Raw genomic sequence first — 23448 nt, forward strand, 5'->3', positions numbered from 1 at the left:
AGAAGAAGGTTAGCTCTGTCGTTAGCCACAGAAGAAGGTTAGCTCTGTCGTTAGCCACAGAAGAAGGTTAGCTCTGTCGTTAGCCACAGAAGAAGGTTAGCTCTGTCGTTAGCCACAGAAGAAGGTTAGCTCTGTCGTTAGCCACAGAAGAAGGTTAGCTCTGTCGTTAGCCACAGAAGAAGGTTAGCTCTGTCGTTAGCCACAGAAGAAGGTTAGCTCTGTCGTTAGCCACAGAAGAAGGTTAGCTCTGTCGTTAGCCACAGAAGAAGGTTAGCTCTGTCGTTAGCCACAGAAGAAGGTTAGCTCTGTCGTTAGCCACAGAAGAAGGTTAGCTCTGTCGTTAGCCACAGAAGAAGGTTAGCTCTGTCGTTAGCCACAGAAGAAGGTTAGCTTGTGAGGTTACTGCTTGTTCTCCTCAGATCTTTTGGTGGTGTTTGGATCAAATGGGGAAAACAAACCCCAGGTGGAAATGACAGGTTTAGATTTGGAGATGGGCCTTTCATCTCAAAGGATTTCCTGGGGCACAGCTGTTTTCCCCGGGATCTGCTGGAATATGTCCTGGGCTTGCAGATCACATGTTCCTTCCACAGGACTGCTCCAGCACCATATAAGATTGTAGATTGTAGATATTGAATTACAGAGCTGTTCCCAGCCTAATCAGAAGGGATCATGTTCATGTTGCAGAGTCAAACTGTCTCTTACTTACACGTCAGGTACAATCAATGTCCAAGAATTTGACTTGATGACATTAGAGACCTATTGGCAATTTAGCGAGTTCATGAATGGAACGCACAGTACACACGGTACACAGCACACACGGTACACAGTACACACGGTACACAGCACACACGGTACACAGTACACACGGTACACAGTACACACGGTACACAGCACACATGGTACACAGTACACACGGTACACAGCACACACGGTACACAGTACACACGGTACACAGCACACACGGTACACAGTACACACGGTACACAGCACACACGGTACACAGCACACACAGTACACACGGTACACAGCACACACAGTACACACGGTACACAGCACACACGGTACACAGCACACACAGTACACAGTACACACGGTACACAGCACACACGGTACACAGCACACACGGTACACAGTACACACGGTACACAGCACACACGGTACACAGCACACACGGTACACAGTACACACGGTACACAGTACACACGGTACACAGCACACACAGTACACAGTACACACGGTACACAGCACACACGGTACACAGCACACACGGTACACAGTACACACGGTACACAGCACACACGGTACACAGTACACACGGTACACAGTACACACGGTACACAGTACACACGGTACACAGTACACACGGTACACAGTACACACAGTACACACGGTACACAGTACACATGGTACACAGCACACACGGTACACAGTACACACGGTACACAGTACACACGGTACACAGTACACACGGTACACAGTACACATGGTACACAGTACACACGGTACACAGCATACACAGTACACATGGTACACAGTACACACGGTACACAGCACAACAGTAACTTGCACATGTAAAAGCACATTGCGTGACATTTAAGAGTAATACTTCTGGTTGTGTTGAAGTAAAATGGCACCATGCCAAGCAGAGGCTTTTTAAATGAAATGTGTACTTCTGTCTTCTCAGGCTTCAGGGGAAGGAAGTGGCTACGAGGAAATCAGACCCCTAAAACCCTCACCTGAGAAAGTCAGATGGATGGTATGTAACAATCACTCTGTTCATCATTAGATTGTAGTATTATTATTATTATTGTTGTTGTTGTTGTTGTTGTTGTTGTTGTTGTTGTTGTTGTTGTTATTATAATATTTCTTTACGAAATCATTTGAGAGAAAAACATATTTTGGATGGGTCCTTGTTTTTGTCACCATCACTTTTTTGCACTACACTTTTTTACACTTGTAATTGGTGATATTCCAGGTGATATTGGGAAATGTTGCTCTGGATCGTTTGCTAATGTCTTAGATATCAATGATAAATCATGAGAGGGAGAAGAATGGGCTGGAACTGTTTCCCTAGAGAGGGTTCAAACAGCTGGTCAGGACAGGCACCTAGGATTGTACAATTGTACTCGACCACCCTGGTCTTTGCTCCACCCCCTCTAGACTAGCGCATGCCTCCTCCGATACATGTGCAGTCGCCAACTGCTTCTTTTCACCGGACAGTGAGGAGTTTCACGGAGGATCACGTAGTGCCCCGACCCCCAAACAGGCATCCCGACCGACGACGAGAGGAGGCACTAGCGCAGCGACCAGGACACACGCAGGCTTTTTGCACGCCAAGTCCGTATTCTTCGTCCGAAATTGACGCACATTTAATAATAAATACGACCTCATGTTGTGTCACTTATGTTTACACACTGACTCCCAAACCTTCGTCCGTCAGTAAAGCTTTCGGAAAAGGTTTGATTTTCTGCCTTTTTCGCATCAGTCAAAAGCCTTTTGCGACCCGTGTATGCGTGTGTTTGGGTGAGAGAGACAGGGGAGAGGCCGAGCAGGGCTCCAGTCTGCACAGAGAGGCAGCTGGAGAGACGCAGTGCGCGCTCCACCTCACTAGCCCCTCTCTGCTCCCTCTCACCTCACTGGTCCCTCTCTGCTCCCTCTCACCGAGGAGCTCCAACTCACTGGCCCCTCTCTGCTCCCTCTCACCTCACTGGCCCCTCTCTGCTCCCTCTCACCTCACTGGCCTCTCTCTGCTTCCTCTCACCGAGGAGCTCCACCTCACTGGCCCCTCTCTGCTCCCTCTCACCGGGGAGCTCCACCTCACTGGCCCCTCTCTCTGCTCCCTCTCACTGGGGAGCTCCACCTCACTGGCCCCTCTCTCTGCTCTCTCTCACCAGGGGGAGCTCCACCTCACTGGCCCCTCTCTCACTGGCCCCTCTCTCTCACCGGGGAGCTCCACCTCACTGGCCCCTCTTTCTGCTCCCTCTCACCGGGGAGCTCCACCTCACTGGCCCCTCTCTCTGCTCCCTCTGACCGGGGCACGGTGCTGTGGCCAGTGTTGGGGGTAACTCATTACAAAAGTAACATATTACATGTAATATATTACTTTTAGCAGTAACTCAGTAATATAACCTATTACAATAAGATTTCAGTAATCAGTAACCAGTTACTTTGTCAAGTAACACAAGTTACAAATTGAGTTATTTTTTTTAATCAAAGCAACTATTTAAATAAAGATACAATAATTCCCTAATCAAAGTGTGTGTTTTTATGCAAATAACAACTATAGATGACAATAACAAAGGAAAAGGATAACATTTAGATTTTTGGACATTTTACACTGACTTTAAAATTATTTTTCGGGATGGTTCCGGGGCGGCAATGTCATTCTGCTGCTGTTGTTGTTTTGGTAAAAGTAATGCAAAAGTAGTGCAATAAATAACGAGTTACTCTACACAGAAAGTAATATTGTAAAGTAATGTATTACTTTCAAATGAAAGTAACTAGTAATATGTAGTATGTTACATTTTGAAAGTAACTTGCCCAACACTGGCTGCGGCACCCGGGCCACGCCGCACCACAGCCGGCTTGGCGAGGTGAAGGTTAGTACGGAGCTCCTGTCCAGCGAGATGCGGCTCCATTCTGCCTCCTCCAGGCCACATCTGCTACTGCAGATCAGCTCCTGCTGCTTGTCATGTGGATACAGTCAGGAGAGGTCGAATATTTGTCTCGCATTGGGAATAGAGCGACGAACACAACAATAAAACACATGGGACACATGTTCTGTGCGTAACGCTTTTCTTTTTTCGGATGACGGATTAAAAAAACGGACTGTGTGCAAATCCATTTAAATCCGGCTTCAGACACGGCCCACTGTCCCTGTAGGGACGCCCATGTTCTCGAACCCGCGGCCCTTGTGTTGGTAGGCAGGGGAATCTACCGCCGCACTGCCCGGGCGGACACCCTGGCCAACAGACGTTATTAGTAGTCGCAGACTGTGCCTCGGCCTGAGACGTGTCTCTGCTAGGAGACATTATCAGGACTCAAGTGACTCTGGGTCCAAAGCACTCCTCCCTCCAGTGAGACGAGAAGGTGCTGGAAATGGAGCTGCATTATGTCTATATGATAGAGCACATTAAGAGGTGCCTCCTCTTGTCAGATTGGAAAGGAAGGGACCTTGGTGAGGATTGCATACTGGAAGGCAGTGTAACTGTGTGCCTTGTATCTGGTCACATACAGTGCCCTCATACAGTGCACAGGGTGGAAAGAGGAGCAAGGAGTCCCTTCTCAAGTACAAGTGCTGTTATACTTTGCTGAATGTTTACTTCACGTGATGTTGAACTTTGATAGTACCTTGGGTCGTGTAGCTTCCTGGCCATGATGATATAAGCCCCAAATATGTTCCTCTGGTGGAGGTGATTACAGGATTGTTTTTTCTCTCTCTCTCTCCATGCAGCCATATAGCAGGTGTCAAAATCACACTTTTCTAGCACATAAACGAACGAGAACAAAGCACATTCTGACAATTAAAATTAATTAATTATGAATTGTGGTTAAGTTTAAGTGAATCACTTTCTTGATGGTTATTAAGCCTTTCAGTTTGAACAAGTATAACACTGAAATCCGGTCGGAAAGATGCAGATGGAACAAAGAAAAATATGTTTATCAATGATTGTATTATGCAAAAAACAGACTTTGACGAAGCAGACTTTTTATCGGTAAAATGATTAGTGTACGATGCACAACGGTTTGTGGGTTTCTGTTCAGAGTCAGACCATCCGTTTTCCAAGTTCTGAGTTTAGAAACATACGTCCAATATGGCCGCCAGAGGGTGAGTTCTGTTCCCTCTGGAATGCACCCATATGAAAAATGCACACATTTACACTACAGTCTTCAGAAGAGATGATTTCTTTTAGATAATGGTCTCCACAAAGTGACACACTCACTCTGAGGCGGCAGATACCGGGATTCACTGTAGGCTTATCACCTGGAGGAACGCCCTGAACCAATACACCACTGACTGACAGGCTGCAGACTCTGGTATCTCTCGCAGGCACACACGCACACACACACGCACGCACGCACACGCACACACACGCACGCACGCACGCACGCACGCACACACACACACGCACACGCACACACACACACATGCACACACACACACACACACACACACACACACACACACACACACACACACACACACACACACACACACACACACTGTTCAGCCACACTCACATTCTTAGGTTATCTTGCTCAGTGTATCTTTTCAGTAGACCAGCCACTCATGACCATTGAGTCCAGAGTAGACCAGTCACTCTCTTCCTACTCTCCAGCTCTCTCTTTCTGTCTTTTCTGTCTTTCGATCTATCTCAGCCATTCCCAACCTGTGGGCCGGGGCCCACTGGTGGGCTGCGAAGGTATTGCAAGTGGGCCGCCAAATCATTTGCATATTATTATTATTATTATTATTATTATTATTATTATTATTATTATTGTTGGTATCATTGTTGAATGATACCATTATTTAATTTGTAACCAATTATTCGTTAATTAGGCAGACAGCCCCTCACTTTTAGTTTCATATTTCCGTGTGGTGCTGATGGACAGCGCCTTTTATCGTTAAAATAACAAAGTGCTCTAAGAACGTATCGTTTGGCCTCCATACTGCTTACGGTCAGATGTGGACCGCGGACATTTTTGAGATTTTGAAGTGCACTATCAGTCATAAAAGGTTGGGAACCGCTGCTCTACTGTCTTTCTGTCTGGTCTCTCCACGCAGACACCCACTCACTTCCTCCGCCCTCCAAGGTAGCCGTGCAGCAGAGGGAAATGCCTCCAACCTGTAGCGCTGCTGTCCATGCGTTCACTCCCACTCGCAATTATAGTGCCGAGTTTGGGAAAACCAGATGTCAATTGGACTCGATTCAAATCCAAGCCGTCGGCCCCCGCGCGCCCCGAGGCTCTGTTCTGTTATTGTGACTGGTTTCTCAATCAGCGTTACTACAGCAGCATGTAGAGGAGTTGGCGGAGGTGGAGAGGACGTTAGAGGCAGAGGGGGCAGGTCCATATGTACCTAAAAAAACCAGGAGGTTTCATCTTGGTTTCAACCCTGCTGCGTGATTAGCGCACTGCTGTGTGCCCTTTGATGCACTGCCACCTTTATGACGAGGGGCTTTCCGTCTGTCCTACAAGCATTTATTAGCATCCGATGTCATGTGCTGTAAAAGGCAACAGCTGCTATCAAACACCTTGTCTGTGTGTTTCCACCCAATGTACGGTATACGCACAGGAAGTCCTACACTCTCCTGCCCCGACCACAGAGGCTGGAGAATCATATAGAGTCTATATGATTCTCCAGCCTCTGCGGTCGGGGCAGGTCTGGACAGAAACGAGTCAGAGACAAGTCAGAGAGACAGAGAGAGAGACAGAGACAGAGAGAGAGAGAGAGAGAGAGAGAGAGAGAGAGAGAGAGAGAGAGAGAGAGAGAGAGAGAGACAGAGAGAGAGAGAGAGAGAGAGAGAGAGAGAGAGAGACAGAGAGAGAGAGAGAGAGAGAGAGAGAGAGAGAGAGAGACAGAGAGAGAGAGAGATGTACAAGTGAAACTTTCCACTGTGTCATCCTGGACGTGATGCTGACAGATGGACGAGCTAGTCAGCCATCTTTGCCAGCGCTGTCCCCTGCAGTAGCATGGTGCAGCCACTAGGATTCACACCTGACAGGATGCATATTTGCTATTCGCCTTTGTTACTTTCCGCCCCGGGGACATTAATGAGGCTTTCCAGTGCTAATGAGGTGATCCAGTGCTGGCGCCCCCGTTAATGTTTTGCTTGCACCTGTGTTACTTCCTGTCTTTTAGACGCAAAATGGCTGAATTGGGTGGGACGTGAAAAAGGCTAATTGTGCCAGGTTTTGACAACTTCTTTGTAATAAGCAGTTGTTTCTGAGTGTTTCTGAGTGTTTCTGAGTGTCCATATATATATATATATATATATATATATATATATATATATATATACCTGTGTATATATATATATGCACGTGTGTAATTTTATTTATTTATTTATGTATTTATGTATTTATTTATTTATTTATTTATTTATTTATTTATTTATTTATTTATTTTATTTATTCATCACAGTTATGCCAAGGCAGTGTTTCTCCTCTGAGATAACTTGTACATACAGTATCTTCTCCCGTCCCATTACTGATGTGATCTAGTTCAAGGTTAGTGCTGCTCAGATGACTGACTCGTTGATTTACACCCTAATGATTCAATGAGATGTGAAGGATCAAAATAAAGACACATGGCAGTGATGAAGTTAGAAACGACATAATTTCAGAGAAGCCATTTTGGATTTGTCTTCATTCGAGCACAGGGAAATGCGCTTGTAGCAAACAGCCATTGCATTATGACACTAGGTTGTGTTTGCATGGGAGTGTTGGGACACTCCCATGCTTAAAGGGACAGCTCACCCTAAAATAAAAAAAATACATATATTCCCTCTCACCTGTAGTGCTATTTATCCGTCTATATCGTTTTGTGTTAGTTGCCTGAGTTTTGGAGATATCGGCCGCAGAGTTTTTGCCTTCTCTCCAATACAATGGAACTGGATGGCACTCGGCTTGTGGTGCTCAAAGTGCTAAAGAAATACATTTGATCAACTCAACAGCAATGTCTCTTTCCAGAAATCATGACCCCGTTACTCAAGATAATCCACAGACCTTGTTATGAGCAGTTTCATGGAGGAACTACACCCGCTAGCTGCTAGCTAGTTCCTACATGAGACTGCAACAGAAAGTAGTTCCTACATGAAACTGCTCACAACAAAGTCTGTGCATTATGTTGAGTAACCGGGTCATGATTTCTGGAAAGAGACATGGTCACCACACTGCACAAGATTATTCTTGATGTAATTATCTGATGGCTCATAGAATTGCAAAAGTTTTACTTGTGTGTGTGTGTGTGTGTGTGTGTGTGTGTGTGTGTGTGTGTGTGTGTGTGTGTGCGTGCGTGTTTGCGTGCACGTGCGTGTGTGTGTGGAATGGATGACTGATCAACATCAAGAGAAGCCTCTCTTTTACTTTGTCAGTGCTAAACACGTACAAGCAGACCAGCCAGCTGATTAGCCGAGTGACATGTTTCATGGTTTTTGCATTCAGTCCTTATCCAACGAGTCTGGAGTTCTTAGTTGTACAAAATGTGTCTTTATTCCAAATCTGGATGGTATACGATGGCAGGCTAACAAGAGTGAAGCAGGCGCTGCGTGTCTCTATTCTCAGGCTGACACCAGACAAGAGGGAATTCCAGTCCGTTCCCTCGGCCATATTTCATAGGAGGAGGGTGCTGCATACCTGCTCTTACAGGAGGAGGGTGCTGCATACCTGCTCTTACATCCAGGAGGAGGGTGCTGCCTACCTGCTCTTACATCCAGGAGGAGGGTGCTGCATACCTGCTCTTACATCCAGGAGGAGGGTGCTGCATACCTGCTCTTACATCCAGGGATCCATCAACACCATGTTCTCCCTCCCATCACTCTCTGCTGTGATGGATGAAGGAGGGAACAGGCAAAGCATTCTCCATCACACTGATACATATATCAACTTAGAACCAATCATCATACGGCCAAATTCTCAGCATAGCCAGAGCCACGCAACACAGCGGGCAGAAGGGTCCCCCCCCCCCCCCCCCCCCCCCCCACACACACACACTCACTCACACACACACACACACACACACACACACACACGCAACACAGCGGGCAGAAGGGTCCCCCCCCCCCCCACACACACACACACACACACGTACATACACACACACAGCAGGCAGAAGGGTCTCCCAGAGAGGAAACCAGTTAATTATCAACGTCGGCTGCACTTTGACCTCCTCCCCCCCCCCCCCCCACATTCCCCAGTCCTGATTCCCACTCCTTCCTCGAATTCCTCAGGTGACTGTTTGAGGTGTGTCACTCCTGAAGAATGAGCTCCAAAAGGGGGATATTTGTGTTATCTCCTCCCCCTCCTGCTCTTCATTTAGCCAAAGGCGCTTGTGAGAGCAGAGGTGACCCTGTCCGCCTCCTGCGTGTGCTCCTGTTCCTTCTCTCAGTCCTGATGTGTTTTTAGTGCCTTTTCTCACTCCTGATGTGTTTTTAGTGCCTTTTCTCATCTCAGTCCTGATGTGTTTTTAGTGCCTTTTCTCACTCCTGATGTGTTTTTAGTGCCTTTTCTCATCTCAGTCCTGATGTGTTTTTAGTGCCTTTTCTCATCTCAGTCCTGATGTGTTTTTAGTGCCTTTTCTCAGTCCTGATGAGTTTTTAGTGCATTTTCTCAGTCCTGATGTGTTTTTAGTGCCTTCTCTCAGTCCTGATGAGTTTTTAGTGCCTTTTCTCAGTCCTGATGTGTTTTTAGTGCCTTCTCTCAGTCCTGATGTGTCCTGATGTGTTTTTAGTGCCTTAATTCTCTCAGTCCTGATGTGTTTTTAGTGCCTTTTCTCAGTCCTGATGTGTTTTTAGTGCCTTCTCTCAGTCCTGATGTGTTTTTAGTGCCCTTTCTCAGTCCTGATGTGTTTTTAGTGCCTTAATTCTCTCAGTCCTGATGTGTTTTTAGTGCCTTTTCTCAGTCCTGATGTGTTTTTAGTGCCTTTTCTCAGTCCTGCTGTGCCTTCTCTCAGTCCTGATGTGTTTTTAGTGCCTTTTCTCAGTCCTGATGTGTCCTGATGTGTTTTTAGTGCCTTCTCTCAGTCCTGATGTGTTTTTAGTGCCTTCTCTCAGTCCTGATGTGTTGTTAGTGCCTTTTCTCATCTCAGTCCTGATGTGTTTTTAGTGCCTTCTCTCAGTCCTGATGTGTTTTTAGTGCCTTCTCTCAGTCCTGATGTGTTTTTAGTGCCTTCTCTCAGTCCTGATGTGTCCTGATGTGTTTTTAGTGCCTTCTCTCAGTCCTGATGTGTTTTTAGTGCCCTTTCTCAGTCCTGATGTGTTTTTAGTGCCTTATCTCAGTCCTGATGTGTTTTTAGTGCCTTCTCTCAGTCCTGATGTGTTTTTAGTGCCTTCTCTCAGTCCTGATGTGTCCTGATGTGTTTTTAGTGCCTTTTCTCAGTCCTGATGTGTTTTTAGTGCCATCTCTCAGTCCTGATGTGTTTTTAGTGCCTTTTCTCAGTCCTGATGTGTTTTAGTGCCTTTTCTCAGTCCTGATGTGTTTTTAGTGCCTTTTCTCAGTCCTGATGTGTTTTTAGTACCTTTTCTCAGTCCTGATGTGTTTTTAGTGCCATCTCTCAGTCCTGATGTGTTTTTAGTGCCTTTTCTCAGTCCTGATGTGTTTTAGTGCCTTTTCTCAGTCCTGATGTGTTTTTAGTGCCTTCTCTCAGTCCTGATGTGTTTTTAGTGCCTTATCTCAGTCCTGATGTGTTTTTAGTGCCTTCTCTCAGTCCTGATGTGTTTTTAGTGCCTTCTCTCAGTCCTGATGTGTCCTGATGTGTTTTTAGTGCCTTTTCTCAGTCCTGATGTGTTTTTAGTGCCATCTCTCAGTCCTGATGTGTTTTTAGTGCCTTTTCTCAGTCCTGATGTGTTTTAGTGCCTTTTCTCAGTCCTGATGTGTTTTTAGTGCCTTTTCTCAGTCCTGATGTGTTTTTAGTACCTTTTCTCAGTCCTGATGTGTTTTTAGTGCCATCTCTCAGTCCTGATGTGTTTTTAGTGCCTTTTCTCAGTCCTGATGTGTTTTAGTGCCTTTTCTCAGTCCTGATGTGTTTTTAGTGCCTTTTCTCAGTCCTGATGTGTTTTTAGTGCCTTTTCTCAGTCCTGATGTGTTGTTAGTGCCTTTTCTCAGTCCTGATGTGTTTTTAGTGCCTTATCTCAGTCCTGATGTGTTTTTAGTGCCTTCTCTCAGTCCTGATGTGTTTTTAGTGCCTTCTCTCAGTCCTGATGTGTCCTGATGTGTTTTTAGTGCCTTTTCTCAGTCCTGATGTGTTTTTAGTGCCATCTCTCAGTCCTGATGTGTTTTAGTGCCTTTTCTCAGTCCTGATGTGTTTTAGTGCCTTTTCTCAGTCCTGATGTGTTTTTAGTGCCTTTTCTCAGTCCTGATGTGTTTTAGTGCCTTTTCTCAGTCCTGATGTGTTTTTAGTGCCATCTCTCAGTCCTGATGTGTTTTTAGTGCCTTTTCTCAGTCCTGATGTGTTTTAGTGCCTTCTCTCAGTCCTGATGTGTTTTTAGTGCCCTTTCTCAGTCCTGATGTGTTTTTAGTGCCTTATCTCAGTCCTGATGTGTTTTTAGTGCCTTTTCTCAGTCCTGATGAGTTTTTAGTGCCTTTTCTCAGTCCTGATGTGTTGTTAGTGCCTTATCTCAGTCCTGATGTGTTTTTAGTGCCTTCTCTCAGTCCTGATGTGTTTTTAGTGCCTTTTCTCAGTCCTGATGTGTTTTTAGTGCCTTATCTCAGTCCTGATGTGTTTTTAGTGCCATCTCTCAGTTCTGATGTGTTTTTAGTGCCCTTTCTCAGTCCTGATGTGTTTTTAGTGCCTTTTCTCAGTCCTGATGTGTTTTTAGTGCCTTCTCTCAGTCCTGATGTGTTTTTAGTGCCCTTTCTCAGTCCTGATGTGTTTTTAGTGCCTTATCTCAGCCCTGATGTGTTTTTAGTGCCTTTTCTCAGTCCTGATGTGTTTTTAGTGCCTTATCTCAGTCCTGATGTGTTTTTAGTGCCTTTTCTCAGTCCTGATGTGTTTTTAGTGCCTTATCTCAGTCCTGATGTGTTTTTAGTGCCTTTTCTCAGTCCTGATGTGTTTTTAGTGCCTTATCTCAGCCCTGATGTGTTTTTAGTGCCTTTTCTCAGTCCTGATGTGTTTTTAGTGCCTTATCTCAGTCCTGATGTGTTTTTAGTGCCCTTTCTCAGTCCTGATGTGTTTTTAGTGCCTTTTCTCAGTCCTGATGTGTTTTTAGTGCCTTTTCTCAGTCCTGCTGTGTTTTTAGTGCCTTTTCTCAGCCCTGCTGTGTTTTTAGTGATGGAATATCTTTGTTAGCCAGGAGGCTCGTCTGTCTTCCCTTTGTGGACGCACGCACAAATAAGTCAACGTACCAAAATAAGCCAACCCTTGTGTTGCTATTCAAAGGTGTGCACACCGTCCTGCCTACTGTGGGTGTGAAGGTAGACACACAGGTGTGCACACTGTCCTGCCTACTGTGGGTGTGAAGGTAGACACACAGGTGTGCACACCGTCTTGTCTACTGTGGGTGTGAAGGTAGACACACAGGTGTGCACACTGTCCTGTCTACTGTGGGTGTGAAGGTAGACACACAGGTGTGCACACCGTCTTGTCTACTGTGGGTGTGAAGGTAGACACACAGGTGTGCACACTGTCCTGCCTACTGTGGGTGTGAAGGTAGACACACAGGTGTGCACACTGTCCTGTCTACTGTGGGTGTGAAGGTAGACACACAGGTGTGCACACTGTCCTGCCTACTGTGGGTGTGAAGGTAGACACACAGGTGTGCACACTGTCCTGCCTACTGTGGGTGTGAAGGTAGACACACAGGTGTGCACACTGTCCTGTCTACTGTGGGTGTGAAGGTAGACACACAGGTGTGCACACTGTCCTGTCTACTGTGGGTGTGAAGGTAGACACACAGGTGTGCACACCGTCCTGTCTGCTGTGGGTGTGAAGGTAGACACACAGGTGTGCACACTGTCCTGCCTACTGTGGGTGTGAAGGTAGACACACAGGTGTGCACACTGTCCTGTCTACTGTGGGTGTGAAGGTAGACACACAGGTGTGCACACTGTCCTGCCTACTGTGGGTGTGAAGGTAGACACACAGGTGTGCACACTGTCCTGCCTACTGTGGGTGTGAAGGTAGACACACAGGTGTGCACACTGTCCTGTCTACTGTGGGTGTGAAGGTAGACACACAGGTGTGCACACTGTCCTGTCTACTGTGGGTGTGAAGTAGGGATGGGCATCGAATTTCGAATTTTCGAATAATCGTTGTTATTATCAAGGTCGACTTTTATTATTGAAATTCGAAATTCGGAAAAAAAAAAAAAAAAAAATTAGTGAAATGTTGCATTGTCTCCCCTGATTCTAAGTATAGTGAAATCGCTTGGTTTGAGCAAGTAAAACAATTTTTATAAGCATTTTAACACATTCACTGCCAACAACGTGTAAACACGTTTTCAGAATCCAGCTGTTGACTGCCAACAACGTGTAAACACGTTTTTGGCATCGATTTTTTTTTTTTAACGGGGGGTTGTGCATCTAACCCTTTTACATATCTTATATAAGTATTGGACGTGTACAACGTGTACAACCCATTCCACCGACCCACTAAGTGGCGACAAGGAAGTAGGAAGGCAAGCAAAAAGCAGTGTGATCCATTTCCCTTCTCATGAAAATGGATTGGCGGAGGCGCTTTCGTTTTCGCGTTGATTGCTGGCGGTGCGGGATTGCAAACTTGCATCGTGGATTGCGGATGGAGCACACTTTGAGGCACGCAGCGTAAATATGACCAGAGTCGCAGGGGCTTCATCGGAGCTCTCGGCCAGGGCTCCGGGAGGCGGGCGAGTCCAGCCGGGCTTCCTCGGGGAGCGGCCACGCAGACAGGCACAGCCAGGCACAGCCGCACAGCGGCAGCGGGGCAGTGAGACCGGTGACAAGCTTGTGGTGCAGCAGGCGATTTTGCCTTGCAAAATAGCACCAAATTGGAAACAGCCATAAAAGGCTTTTAGAATGGGATTTTCAACCCATTCTTTTTTGTTTCTTTTTCGCTCTAATTTAGAGTAATTTAATTTCTATTCAGAAATTTATTTGAGAGGTCGAGAGTATGAGAAAGTGCATTTGCAAAGGTAGGAAAGTGCTTGTGACATGGCGCTGCAGCCAAAAAGAACGCCCACAGGAGGGAGGAGTTGAGCAGAGGGAAGTTTACTGCTGTTATGGAGGAAATTACTGTTCAAAACTATTGTTTAGGTCTTACTGATGCCAAAAATGAATGGTTAAAGTGACAGTTCTATCGAATTTCACAAAAAGGCGTTTATCTCTGAATATTTTTTCTGACGCTAAAACCATGCTGTATTCAACTGCTAATGCTTACATAACTACTAACTCTACAAACTAACTCTTTTAGACAGAGAAAGTACACATTCTATTAGTACTTTTGAGATATTGTATGTTCACAAAGTCCAAGCTGAAACGAATCCTCGGCTCTTGTAAAATGAGCCAGAATCCTCAAAAAACGGCTTGGCAGAAGCTACCTACAGCAAAAAAAAACGGCTGGCAGTCAATGTGTTAAGCAAGGTTTATGGAAAAATGAATGGCGGATGAAATCCCATGAAGAGGGAGAGGGGGTGACTTTGGCACCCCTTTGGCACTCAGACCTGAGCCTACTAAATATTTAATGAACCACTCATGATTGTCAAAAGTTAAACTGTTTTTTTTTTCCGAAAATGTCAATGTCATGTAACATGCTCTTTACTTCAGTGGTGCAATGCTTGTTTGAGCTAAAAATCCACAGCAGAAGCTTTTTATATTAATTAATAAAGCCGTAGACTTAGAATCAGGGGAGACAATGCAAGATTTCACTCACAAAAAAAAAAAAAAAAAAAAAAAAAATTTTTTTTTTTTTTACATTTTTATTTTTATTTTCGAATTTCGAATTAAATTCGAATTTGGCCAGCGAATTTCGAATAGTGTTTTTGCTAGAAATGCCCATCCCTAGTGTGAAGGTAGACACACAGGTGTGCACACTCGCCGTCTAACCCGCACATTTCAGGTGAACGGAAGTGATTGTCTTTGTGTTTGTTTTGCATGGGGTTTCATAGAGACACTGCAGGTGTGTTGCACACTGATGCGATGCACAACAACGAGAAGAGAGTTGGACAGACAGTCCATCAGCTCAATCATGCAAGCGGTCAGGGATAATGCAGGACAAAGGCAGCATGATAGAGAGGCACTTTCACTCAGTGAGCAATGCGTCATCGTCTGAGAAACCTGCTGAGGGCGGGGCACACACACACGCACACGCACGTGCACGCACATACACACACACGCACGCACACGCATGTGCACACACATACATCCTGCCCTAAGCTTGACACCTGTTATTTGATCACAAGGCTTCACTGGTTCAACAGTGTGGCGCGGGTCGAGTGAACAGACACAGACACACACACACACACACACACAAGCACACACACACTACCATCTACCAATGGAGGTTATGAAAAATATAAATATAAAAGTACATCATTTGAATAAAGAAATTCTTGATCATTTGTATTGCAAAATGGATGCAATTATTGCACCGTCCGTATAGGATGATTTTACATCCGTGTAATAATGACATCAGTGTAGATGAGTGTGATGGAGAGGGCGGGGGGGGGGGGGGGGTGGTGTTTGTTTTTGAATGTGTTTTTGGTCCTGGTTTTATTGGGGCGGCTGTGGCTCAGGAGGTAGAGCGGGTCGTCCACTAATCAGAGGGTCGGTGGTTCGATCCCCGGCTCCTCCAGTCCGCATGTCGAAGTGTCCTTGGGCAAGACACTGAACCCCAAATTGCTCCCGGTGGCTGTGCCAGCACCCTGCGTGGCAGCTGGCCACCTTCAGTGTGTGAATGGGTGAATGTAGGCACATTGGAAAGCGCTTTGGATAAAAGCGCTAAATGCAGTCCATTTACCATTTACCATGACCTTAATAAGGCACTTAATAAAACAAAGAGGTTTTGTAATGAGATGTCTGACAGTGATTAACACGTATGATTATAATAAGCCAAGCCATTTGTATTGCACATGTTTAATGAAGAACTGGAGAGTCAAATGTCAACAGACTGACTTGTTAGTGGTATGTGAGCTTTGGCTGTGCAAAAATGCTTAAGTTAACATTAGCACAGTTTAATGGTAGCATAGTGCTGCTAACACAATGCTGAAAACAGTCATCTTTGTTGCAGTTGCTTGTACGGGAGAAACAAACCTTTTTTCCTCACATATTGCTCGGTTATCTTTCTGCAGACTACTCCCCCATCTTCTCGGCCCATTCAGCAGCCACCAGTGACCAAGAAGCAAGAGCTGTCTGTAGAGAGAGAGACAGGTGAGTCTACCTGGCTACAGGAAAACACCAGACGAGCATTTAGCGTGTTTGTATGTGTATTTTTTTAACCGAGGATCACAGACAGCACAGCACTCCAATCCACATTCACTGCTGCCATAACACACTGTAAATGGATTGATTACTGTATTTCTACACGGCACTTGTGTTCAATCTGATTTAGCGCCAAGTTTGACAGTAAAAAGAGAAGATGTGTGTTTTTTTCATACAGGCCTACGTAGGAATGTTTTCATAGACCCCTCTGATTCTGAGGAAGAAATATGTTGTTGTCCAAATGTCGACGTGTGACTTAACCAACCTGATGGAGATGATGGAGGAGAGAGTTCATGACACACACACTGTTGCAGAGCTCATATTCCCTGGCATCAACCTGCATAGCTGAACTAGTCATTGCTTGCTATATAACGATTTATAGACCCACGTCTCCATCTAGTGGACAACAGTAATTATACAACCTTGGGGTGAGGAATTCCATCATTTCTGGAGGCATATTGCTCCCTGTGTGAACTCTATGATAATAAATCAGATTTAGTTTTATTTGGAGTATAAATTTGTGCAACCTGTTGAAAATGGTGAACTTTTCTATAAATTCCACCATGCAGGTGAAAAAAAGACTCGAGAGAGTAATTGAATCGCTGTGAGTGATGTGTGAGCTTTTTATTGACTGTGTTATAGGGGCCCTTTACACGAGGACAGTTTCTAGAAGAAACGACACAATAGCGTTTCCTTCACAGCTTTTCCTTCACACCTTCTCCCTGTTTACATGAGCGCTGTTGAATTTTTAAAACGCAGTAATGTACATGCCAGGTCGCTAGGTGGCAGTGTGATCACCTTATTCTTTGCCCATACAAGGACGCTTCTGCATGACGTAATTTCGTAATCGTCTTTCCGGTTTTAAACGCGGAAGTAGAGTACGCCTTCCGCAGTCATTTAGACTTGCCAAAAAGCTTTTTTCAAGCTAAAAAAACCCCCAAACTGTTTTAAAGTTTTAATATTTGTCGGGTGAGAATGTAACATATATGTGACCAGTTTATCAGAATAACGCCTATTGGAAATCTTTAACGAGCAGCGAGGACCGGGAGCGCTGACTGTGCTATCTGTCAAACCCTACTGTAGTTAGGCTACTGGCAGTGAGAAAACACTGTCGACGTGCATTTGTAACTAACGTTAAATGCCGACCGGGTACAGCCATCGGCTCCTCGCAGCAGTAACGTTCTGAACATGTAACTGAAGTTGGCCGCAGTGTAGCTTAATTCTGAATGTTGCCAAACTTCATTCATAGTGACATTGTATTTGGTTGCCAACTCGCGCACGGCTATGACGTAATCGCGTGTGTAGCGTGTGCAGGCACGTCAGTTTCAGTTTCTGAAATGTGCCGTTCCAAAGCGATTACATGGAGCGCTCAGCGGGAAGCGTCTCAAACAATTCCACTCTGGAGGGTGGTTTTAAAATGTGTCGTTTCCTAAGCGCAAATTTGCCGTCGCCGTCTAAAAGGGAGGCACTAATGATAAAATAATTCCCCGTCACCATAGGAAACCGTCCTCGTGTAAAGTGCCCCTTAAAGTGACAAAAGGCAGCCTCTGGTGGAGAGATATGAAAGCTGTGCTTGTTCAATTTCTTATTGCTGCTGAACATTAATATAATAGCCCGTATAGATATCTGTCCAAACTAGCCTGTTTAAAACCATCTTGATCAGGTGACCTCACATTCTGTTTGGCTCCACGTATCGGTCTGGACTTCCAGGATTTCCTGAAATTACAATGTAACCAGGCCAATCAGGGACTGCGTCGACGTGACCGGGCCAATCACTGCCGTCGCTGGCAAAACAGTGATGGCGTCTCCCGAAGCAACGAGCGTTAACGTTAGTAGCGCGAATCATATCCATACGTGTAGTTATTGCAGAAATACACTCAATAGCAACAATTAAGCAAGGACAAGAGTGCAACAGCGGAGTTTCTCTTTGGAAACTCGTTCTTCCGAGTGGATTTGGAATGGTTTTTGTCGATGCTGATTGGCTGAAGAATGGTTTTGTTGATGCTGATTGGCTGAATGAGTTTGTCAAGCCAAGTACTCCCGTCCATTGACATCGATGTGAGCTATGTCAGATCTTGCCATGTGCTGAAATGTTTAGACTGAATCCAAGTTCCAGAATGTGGTTGTCACTTTGTGTACAGTGCAAACTAAATCAATCCCAAATATTTACATTCTTCATTTATTTTGTAGCAAATAAAAGGGGTTCAGTAAGTGGTGCTGTGCACAAACATTTACACATGACTGCATGTTGAGCAAATAAAGCACCTGTAACGGAGTGTGTTTTCCAGGACAGTGGTTCTCAACTGGTGGGTCGCGACCTGTTTTCAGTGGGTCATGGATGTGTCCATAAAAACGATGACATTACTGTCGTTCAGAGGCTGTTTTAAAGCCAGAGTGAAGATCATGATATATGAATCCAGAAAACCTAAGGTAATAACTAAGGTATCAACCACCGTCTGATGCTAGCTGCTCGGGAAGGGGGCTAAATAACGCTTCAAATTTAGGCCGATTTTTTTGCAAAGGAAATCTGGCATTGCCATTTTCAAAGAGGTCTCTTGAGCTCTCCCCTGAAGATACATCTGAGGAGAATGGCTTCTATGGTTATCCACGACTATCCCCTTTACAGACATGCCCACTTTATGCAGCTTTGGGCAAAAACAAACAAACAAACATGCATTTTATTGTTTATTTTTTTGCATGCAGTATTCACCTTATGTTCAGACGTGGGGGTGGGCCAAATTCTTCTGGGTCGTGTTAACACTTCCGGCGGTCACGGCGCGAAGTAGCGGACAGTGCAGGGGGTAAAACAAAGAATGTAGCCTACTACTTTGAGCTCGGTACACAGCCAGCAAGCGGAGTATCCACTGTTAGCCAGGTCAGATAACGCTATCGTCGACAATGACGAGCACTTTCTTGTAAAACATACCTGGACTCCAACAAAGAAAGCTTCAGATGGTTTTCTCTCCTCCGAGCGCAGCTCGAGCCATTTACGTCTATAAGACCCGCAGACGTTAACGTAATTCCCTGGAATGCGAGACTTAACGAGCCAGTTACATGGCGTTGCATTCTTAGACATTGCCGTTTGCTTTTATTTGGTATGTTACATACAATTGGCTAAATTATTAGTTAATTCAGAGTTAGATGATATTGGAGCAGCCAGCCATTTTTATTTATTTTTTGACTGAAGTCATCACACGACCACACAACCGGGTCAAATGGGCGTGGCTACATAAGGTGAATATATGCAGTATGTTCCTTTTCGCCTATTCTATTTGAATATTTCTGCATACACATTCCCCAAACAGTCTTGGGATTGTGTGTGTGTGTGTGTGTGTGTGTGTGTGTGTGTGTGTGTGTGTGTGTGTGTGTGTGTGTGTGTGTGTGAGTCCATTTCACAGTATAACATGACCTATTGTGATAGGATAATCCCAGCCTCGTGACACTTTACAACCACAAACTAGAGACCAGTTTAACTTATACAGTATATGCATATATACCATTCAAGATCATTCTGCCTTTCTATGTAATTCAAGAAAACTCTGCCTTTTTATTTCATATTTCATGCAGAAACTTGATGAGCATCATCAGTTTAATGAATGATACAGTTATTTCATTTGTAATCAATTATTTGTTAGCCTATTGCAGACAGCCCCTCACTTTCAGTTGATCATTTCATTGTGGTGCTCTTTTTTTCCATTAAAATCATTTGGCCTCTGTACTATTTACGCTCGGATGTGGGTCGCAAACAAATCTTTTCTGATTTTCAAGTGGGCCGTCAGTCGAAAAAGGTTAGGCTCTAGCCCAGAGGTTCTCAAATGTTTTTCAGCCAAGGACCCCTTACAGGATAGAAAATATACCGGGGACCGCCTCATTCTGATTTGTGATTTTGGGCTAAGCTTAATTGTTTCCACGGTAACGGTTTGTTAGATTAGAATGTAATCCATGAACCATTTTAGATTTAAAGCATAACATATTTTCGTTGAACTATGAAGCTTTTGCCAAAAACAAAAAAAAAAGTACTTTTATTTTCTTGAAAACTTTTCGCGGACCCCCCGGCAAACTGCCACGGACCCCTGGGGGGCCCCGGACCCCCACTTGAGAACCACTGCTATAGACGACTTGATGACTAAGGAAAAATGTGGGTTGTGAGGGTAGACTTGTTGAGAACCAATTTATGTGTCTAGTACAATAGTACAATACAATATATTAATAGTGTTTGGTCCAGAAAATTAGAATATTTTTGAAATGCTATAATGTCAAGTCCCCTGCTGGTTGTAGAGTGAAACACCAGCATCTCAAATACCACACTAAACCAATGAGAACCTGGAATGAATGAATAAATAAATTAATAAATTAATAAATAAATAAATAAATAAATAAATAAATAAATACAATCACATTAATACTATGAAATCGGAAGACGTTTGTTAACGGTGTCTTTTGCATTGTGTTCAGCAAGTGACTCCCGGCAGGTTTCAGTCTCTGTGGAGTCCCGGCCCGGGCTTCCTGGGCCAGCAGGTGGGTCAAGGAGAGTTCACCAGACAGAAGCATGTCCTCTCCTCCTCTGCTCCCTCTCCACTCTGCGGCCTCATGTTCTGCCTTCTCTGTATGTTCACTCACTCCTCATCCACAACCAAACATGGGTTTAAGAAGCATGAAGCAGATAATGAGAATGCATGTGTCTGCTTTTGAACCCATGGAGGGCGCCGGTGGACGAGGACTGGACCATTCAGCCTGAAAGAACAAGCGTGTTTGGGAGAAAAATCAAACAGTCCGGTCCAGAGACTAGGAGAGCAAGAGTCGAGGAGAGAAAATCAGATTATTTAGATGCATCCCTAAAGTTTGACTGGTCTTTGGTTCTCTCTTGGAAAAGAAAGGATATAAGACTGTGTACATGTGGCATGATTTGGGTGACTGGTTCTGGAAAAAGGGTTGCATAAGCTCAATTAATAAGCTTGAATTAATTAGCAAAACAAAAAATTACAATTAAACAATTAACAAAAATTAATTAGCAAAAGCTTTAATTAATTAATAATCAATTAATAAGCTCAATTGCTTCTCTGAGATGTTCAAGGAGTCTGACGGTAGCGGCCATGTATTTGCTGTGCATGTCAACAGAGTGTGAGATGGATGGTATTTATGGAAGTATCAACACTGGGTTCATTTCACTCAAGTTCCACTTCAAGTGCATCTTGCTGGATGGGGGAGGATGTGAGGTCAGGTGGTGCATGCAGGTGTGGGACTGCCTCTTCCATTAGAGGACTTGGACCTGGAAAGCCTCCACATGGCCTAGAAATGACAGCGGTGCACACAGGAAACAAACAAGTCCATCCCCTCTTCTCTGGGGAGCAGGACGTGTCCTGTATGTTGTTTGGGATGTGGGATTACCATCGTTAATCATTGTCGAACGCTCTTTTCACCAGGGTAATAATAACTCTGTGCCTTTCCATTGTTTTCCAGGGGCAGCGGGGACTACAGGAGAGAAGGGTGACCGAGGGGATAGAGGAGAGAAGGGAGAGAGGGGTCCTATTGGGCCGAAGGGAGAAACCGCTTCCAGCGCACGGAGCGGAGCCCGTGGAGAAAAGGTCCGCACCTTCTGTTCTTAAGCTCTGCTTTGAAAGTCAAAGGACTTACACACAGTTTAGACTTGAGGACATCTGGTGTCCAGTGTAAGAGTTAGGGTGATGCCACTCTGCCCTGTCCTGTCCACCTTTCTGAAGGCCGCCACCGGGGGCGCGGAGCATGTTGGCAATGGTGACATCAATGACATCAAGAATGCACTTTGCTGTAACTCCCCTAAGGATGACAGGAGCCACTAGAGGGAGCTACAAGTACTAATTCTCAGAAAGGATGTGTGGCATTATGTGTATGGGGTGGAACCAGTGGAGAGAAGGTTCAGACGTGTGCGTGCGTTGCATTTGTGTGTGTGTGTGTGTGTGTGTGTGTGATTTATTTATTTCTTTTATTTCTTTCTTTATTTATTTTATTTATTTATTTATTATTAGATATCACTCTTTGTCAAATCTTTTTCTTTTTCTTTTTTACCAGTAGTGATACATGTCCATGTAGCATAGCCAAATACATTTGAGGTGGATTTAGTTTTCAATACAGGCCTATATTGCCTATTGTATTTTTACCTCATGTTGTAAGTAGTAACAAATAAATTGCATACCAAAGGTCAGGAATTTCATTCCTACTGGGGCCGCCCATGGTGAATATAATATGCTCTCTTGACAGTGTCAAGTGGTTTGGAGAAAATGGCTACTGCTTATTGTTGTTGAGCAGTGTTTAAAGTCCAACAACACAGTAAATGGGGACTATTGGAATGAATATACAGCACACTGACATTGCTCTTTATTATATTTACAGGGAGAGCTGGGAGAAAAAGGATTCAAGGTAAGTTTCAAATCATCTATTTTTGGGGTGAATCTTAGTCGTGATCGATTCTTTGATTTGATGCGTTACTGAGGTGGATATCATGCACTCAAACGTTTTCACTTCATGTGTGACTTTTGACCTTTGTCTCAAGTCCTCTGTGTTTTGTACACCTTGTTCATATCATCCACAGATACGTAGGCTTCTTACAGAAACAGAAGAACAATCTGTTTGCGAAATTAGTGCATCTCAGCTGTTTGGTTATGACCCAAAACTGGGACAGGAAGGAACAGGATTGCTACAACAACAACTATTTAACTGAATGTATGACATCATCATGGTAAAAACATCAACACCGATGGCAATGGGCACCATATATCCAAAGATATGGAAAACCTTCAAAACTTAGATTTTTTCCCCCCAATGATTTCATTCCGTTCCTTCCCAATGTCACATAATAAAATGATCTTTGTAGAGTTAACCCTAATCAATCTGACGCTCATGTCTCTCCAGGGCACCGCAGGGTTTGGCTACCCAGGAAAGAAGGGGGACCCTGGCCCAGCAGGGCCCCCCGGCCCTCCTGGCCCCTCGGGGCCCACAGCCGAGCTGTTGGAGCGTAACGATGGCTCAGTGGTCCAGAGGGTAGCCGGCCCCCGAGGACCAGCCGGACCACAGGGCAACCCGGGGCCGCAGGGACCATCAGGAGAAGATGGAGAGCCGGTTAGTAGACGATATACATTTTTAAATCACCACTGTGGTCTTAATGATGATGATTTAGAAAACTGCGCTTGACTCAAGAATGGATGTGTTTTGCTGTCTTTGTTTCTGGTGGGTGGGGTCATTCACTTTTAAGTACCGTTTTATTTATTTATTTTTTTAATTTAGATTGTCGTTCTCTCTTTCTGCAGGGTGATCCTGGTGAGGACGGAATTGCGGTAAGTTATTTAGATTTTATTATTTTTT

At 44.7% G+C, this 23448-nt stretch overlaps 1 protein-coding gene across 2 annotated transcripts in view; it reads left to right on the forward strand.

Moving 5' to 3' along the window:
* The window catches only part of col18a1a (collagen type XVIII alpha 1 chain a), a 185711-nt gene that overhangs the window by 117099 nt on the left and 45164 nt on the right, over positions 1 to 23448 (forward strand). The window contains exons 5-11 of one of the 2 annotated variants that reach the window (XM_083638981.1): positions 1685 to 1756; positions 15981 to 16059; positions 20566 to 20628; positions 21571 to 21695; positions 22480 to 22506; positions 22999 to 23205; positions 23394 to 23420. In XM_083638981.1, the coding sequence (XP_083495107.1) occupies positions 1685 to 1756; positions 15981 to 16059; positions 20566 to 20628; positions 21571 to 21695; positions 22480 to 22506; positions 22999 to 23205; positions 23394 to 23420 (600 nt within the window). The remainder of the gene's footprint in view (positions 1 to 1684; positions 1757 to 15980; positions 16060 to 20565; positions 20629 to 21570; positions 21696 to 22479; positions 22507 to 22998; positions 23206 to 23393; positions 23421 to 23448) is intronic. The other variant, XM_083638982.1, reaches the window with a different exon arrangement.

The sequence above is a fragment of the Poromitra crassiceps genome (assembly GCF_964638095.1).
Source record: "Poromitra crassiceps genome assembly, chromosome: 6".
Classification (NCBI taxonomy): domain Eukaryota; kingdom Metazoa; phylum Chordata; class Actinopteri; order Beryciformes; family Melamphaidae; genus Poromitra; species Poromitra crassiceps.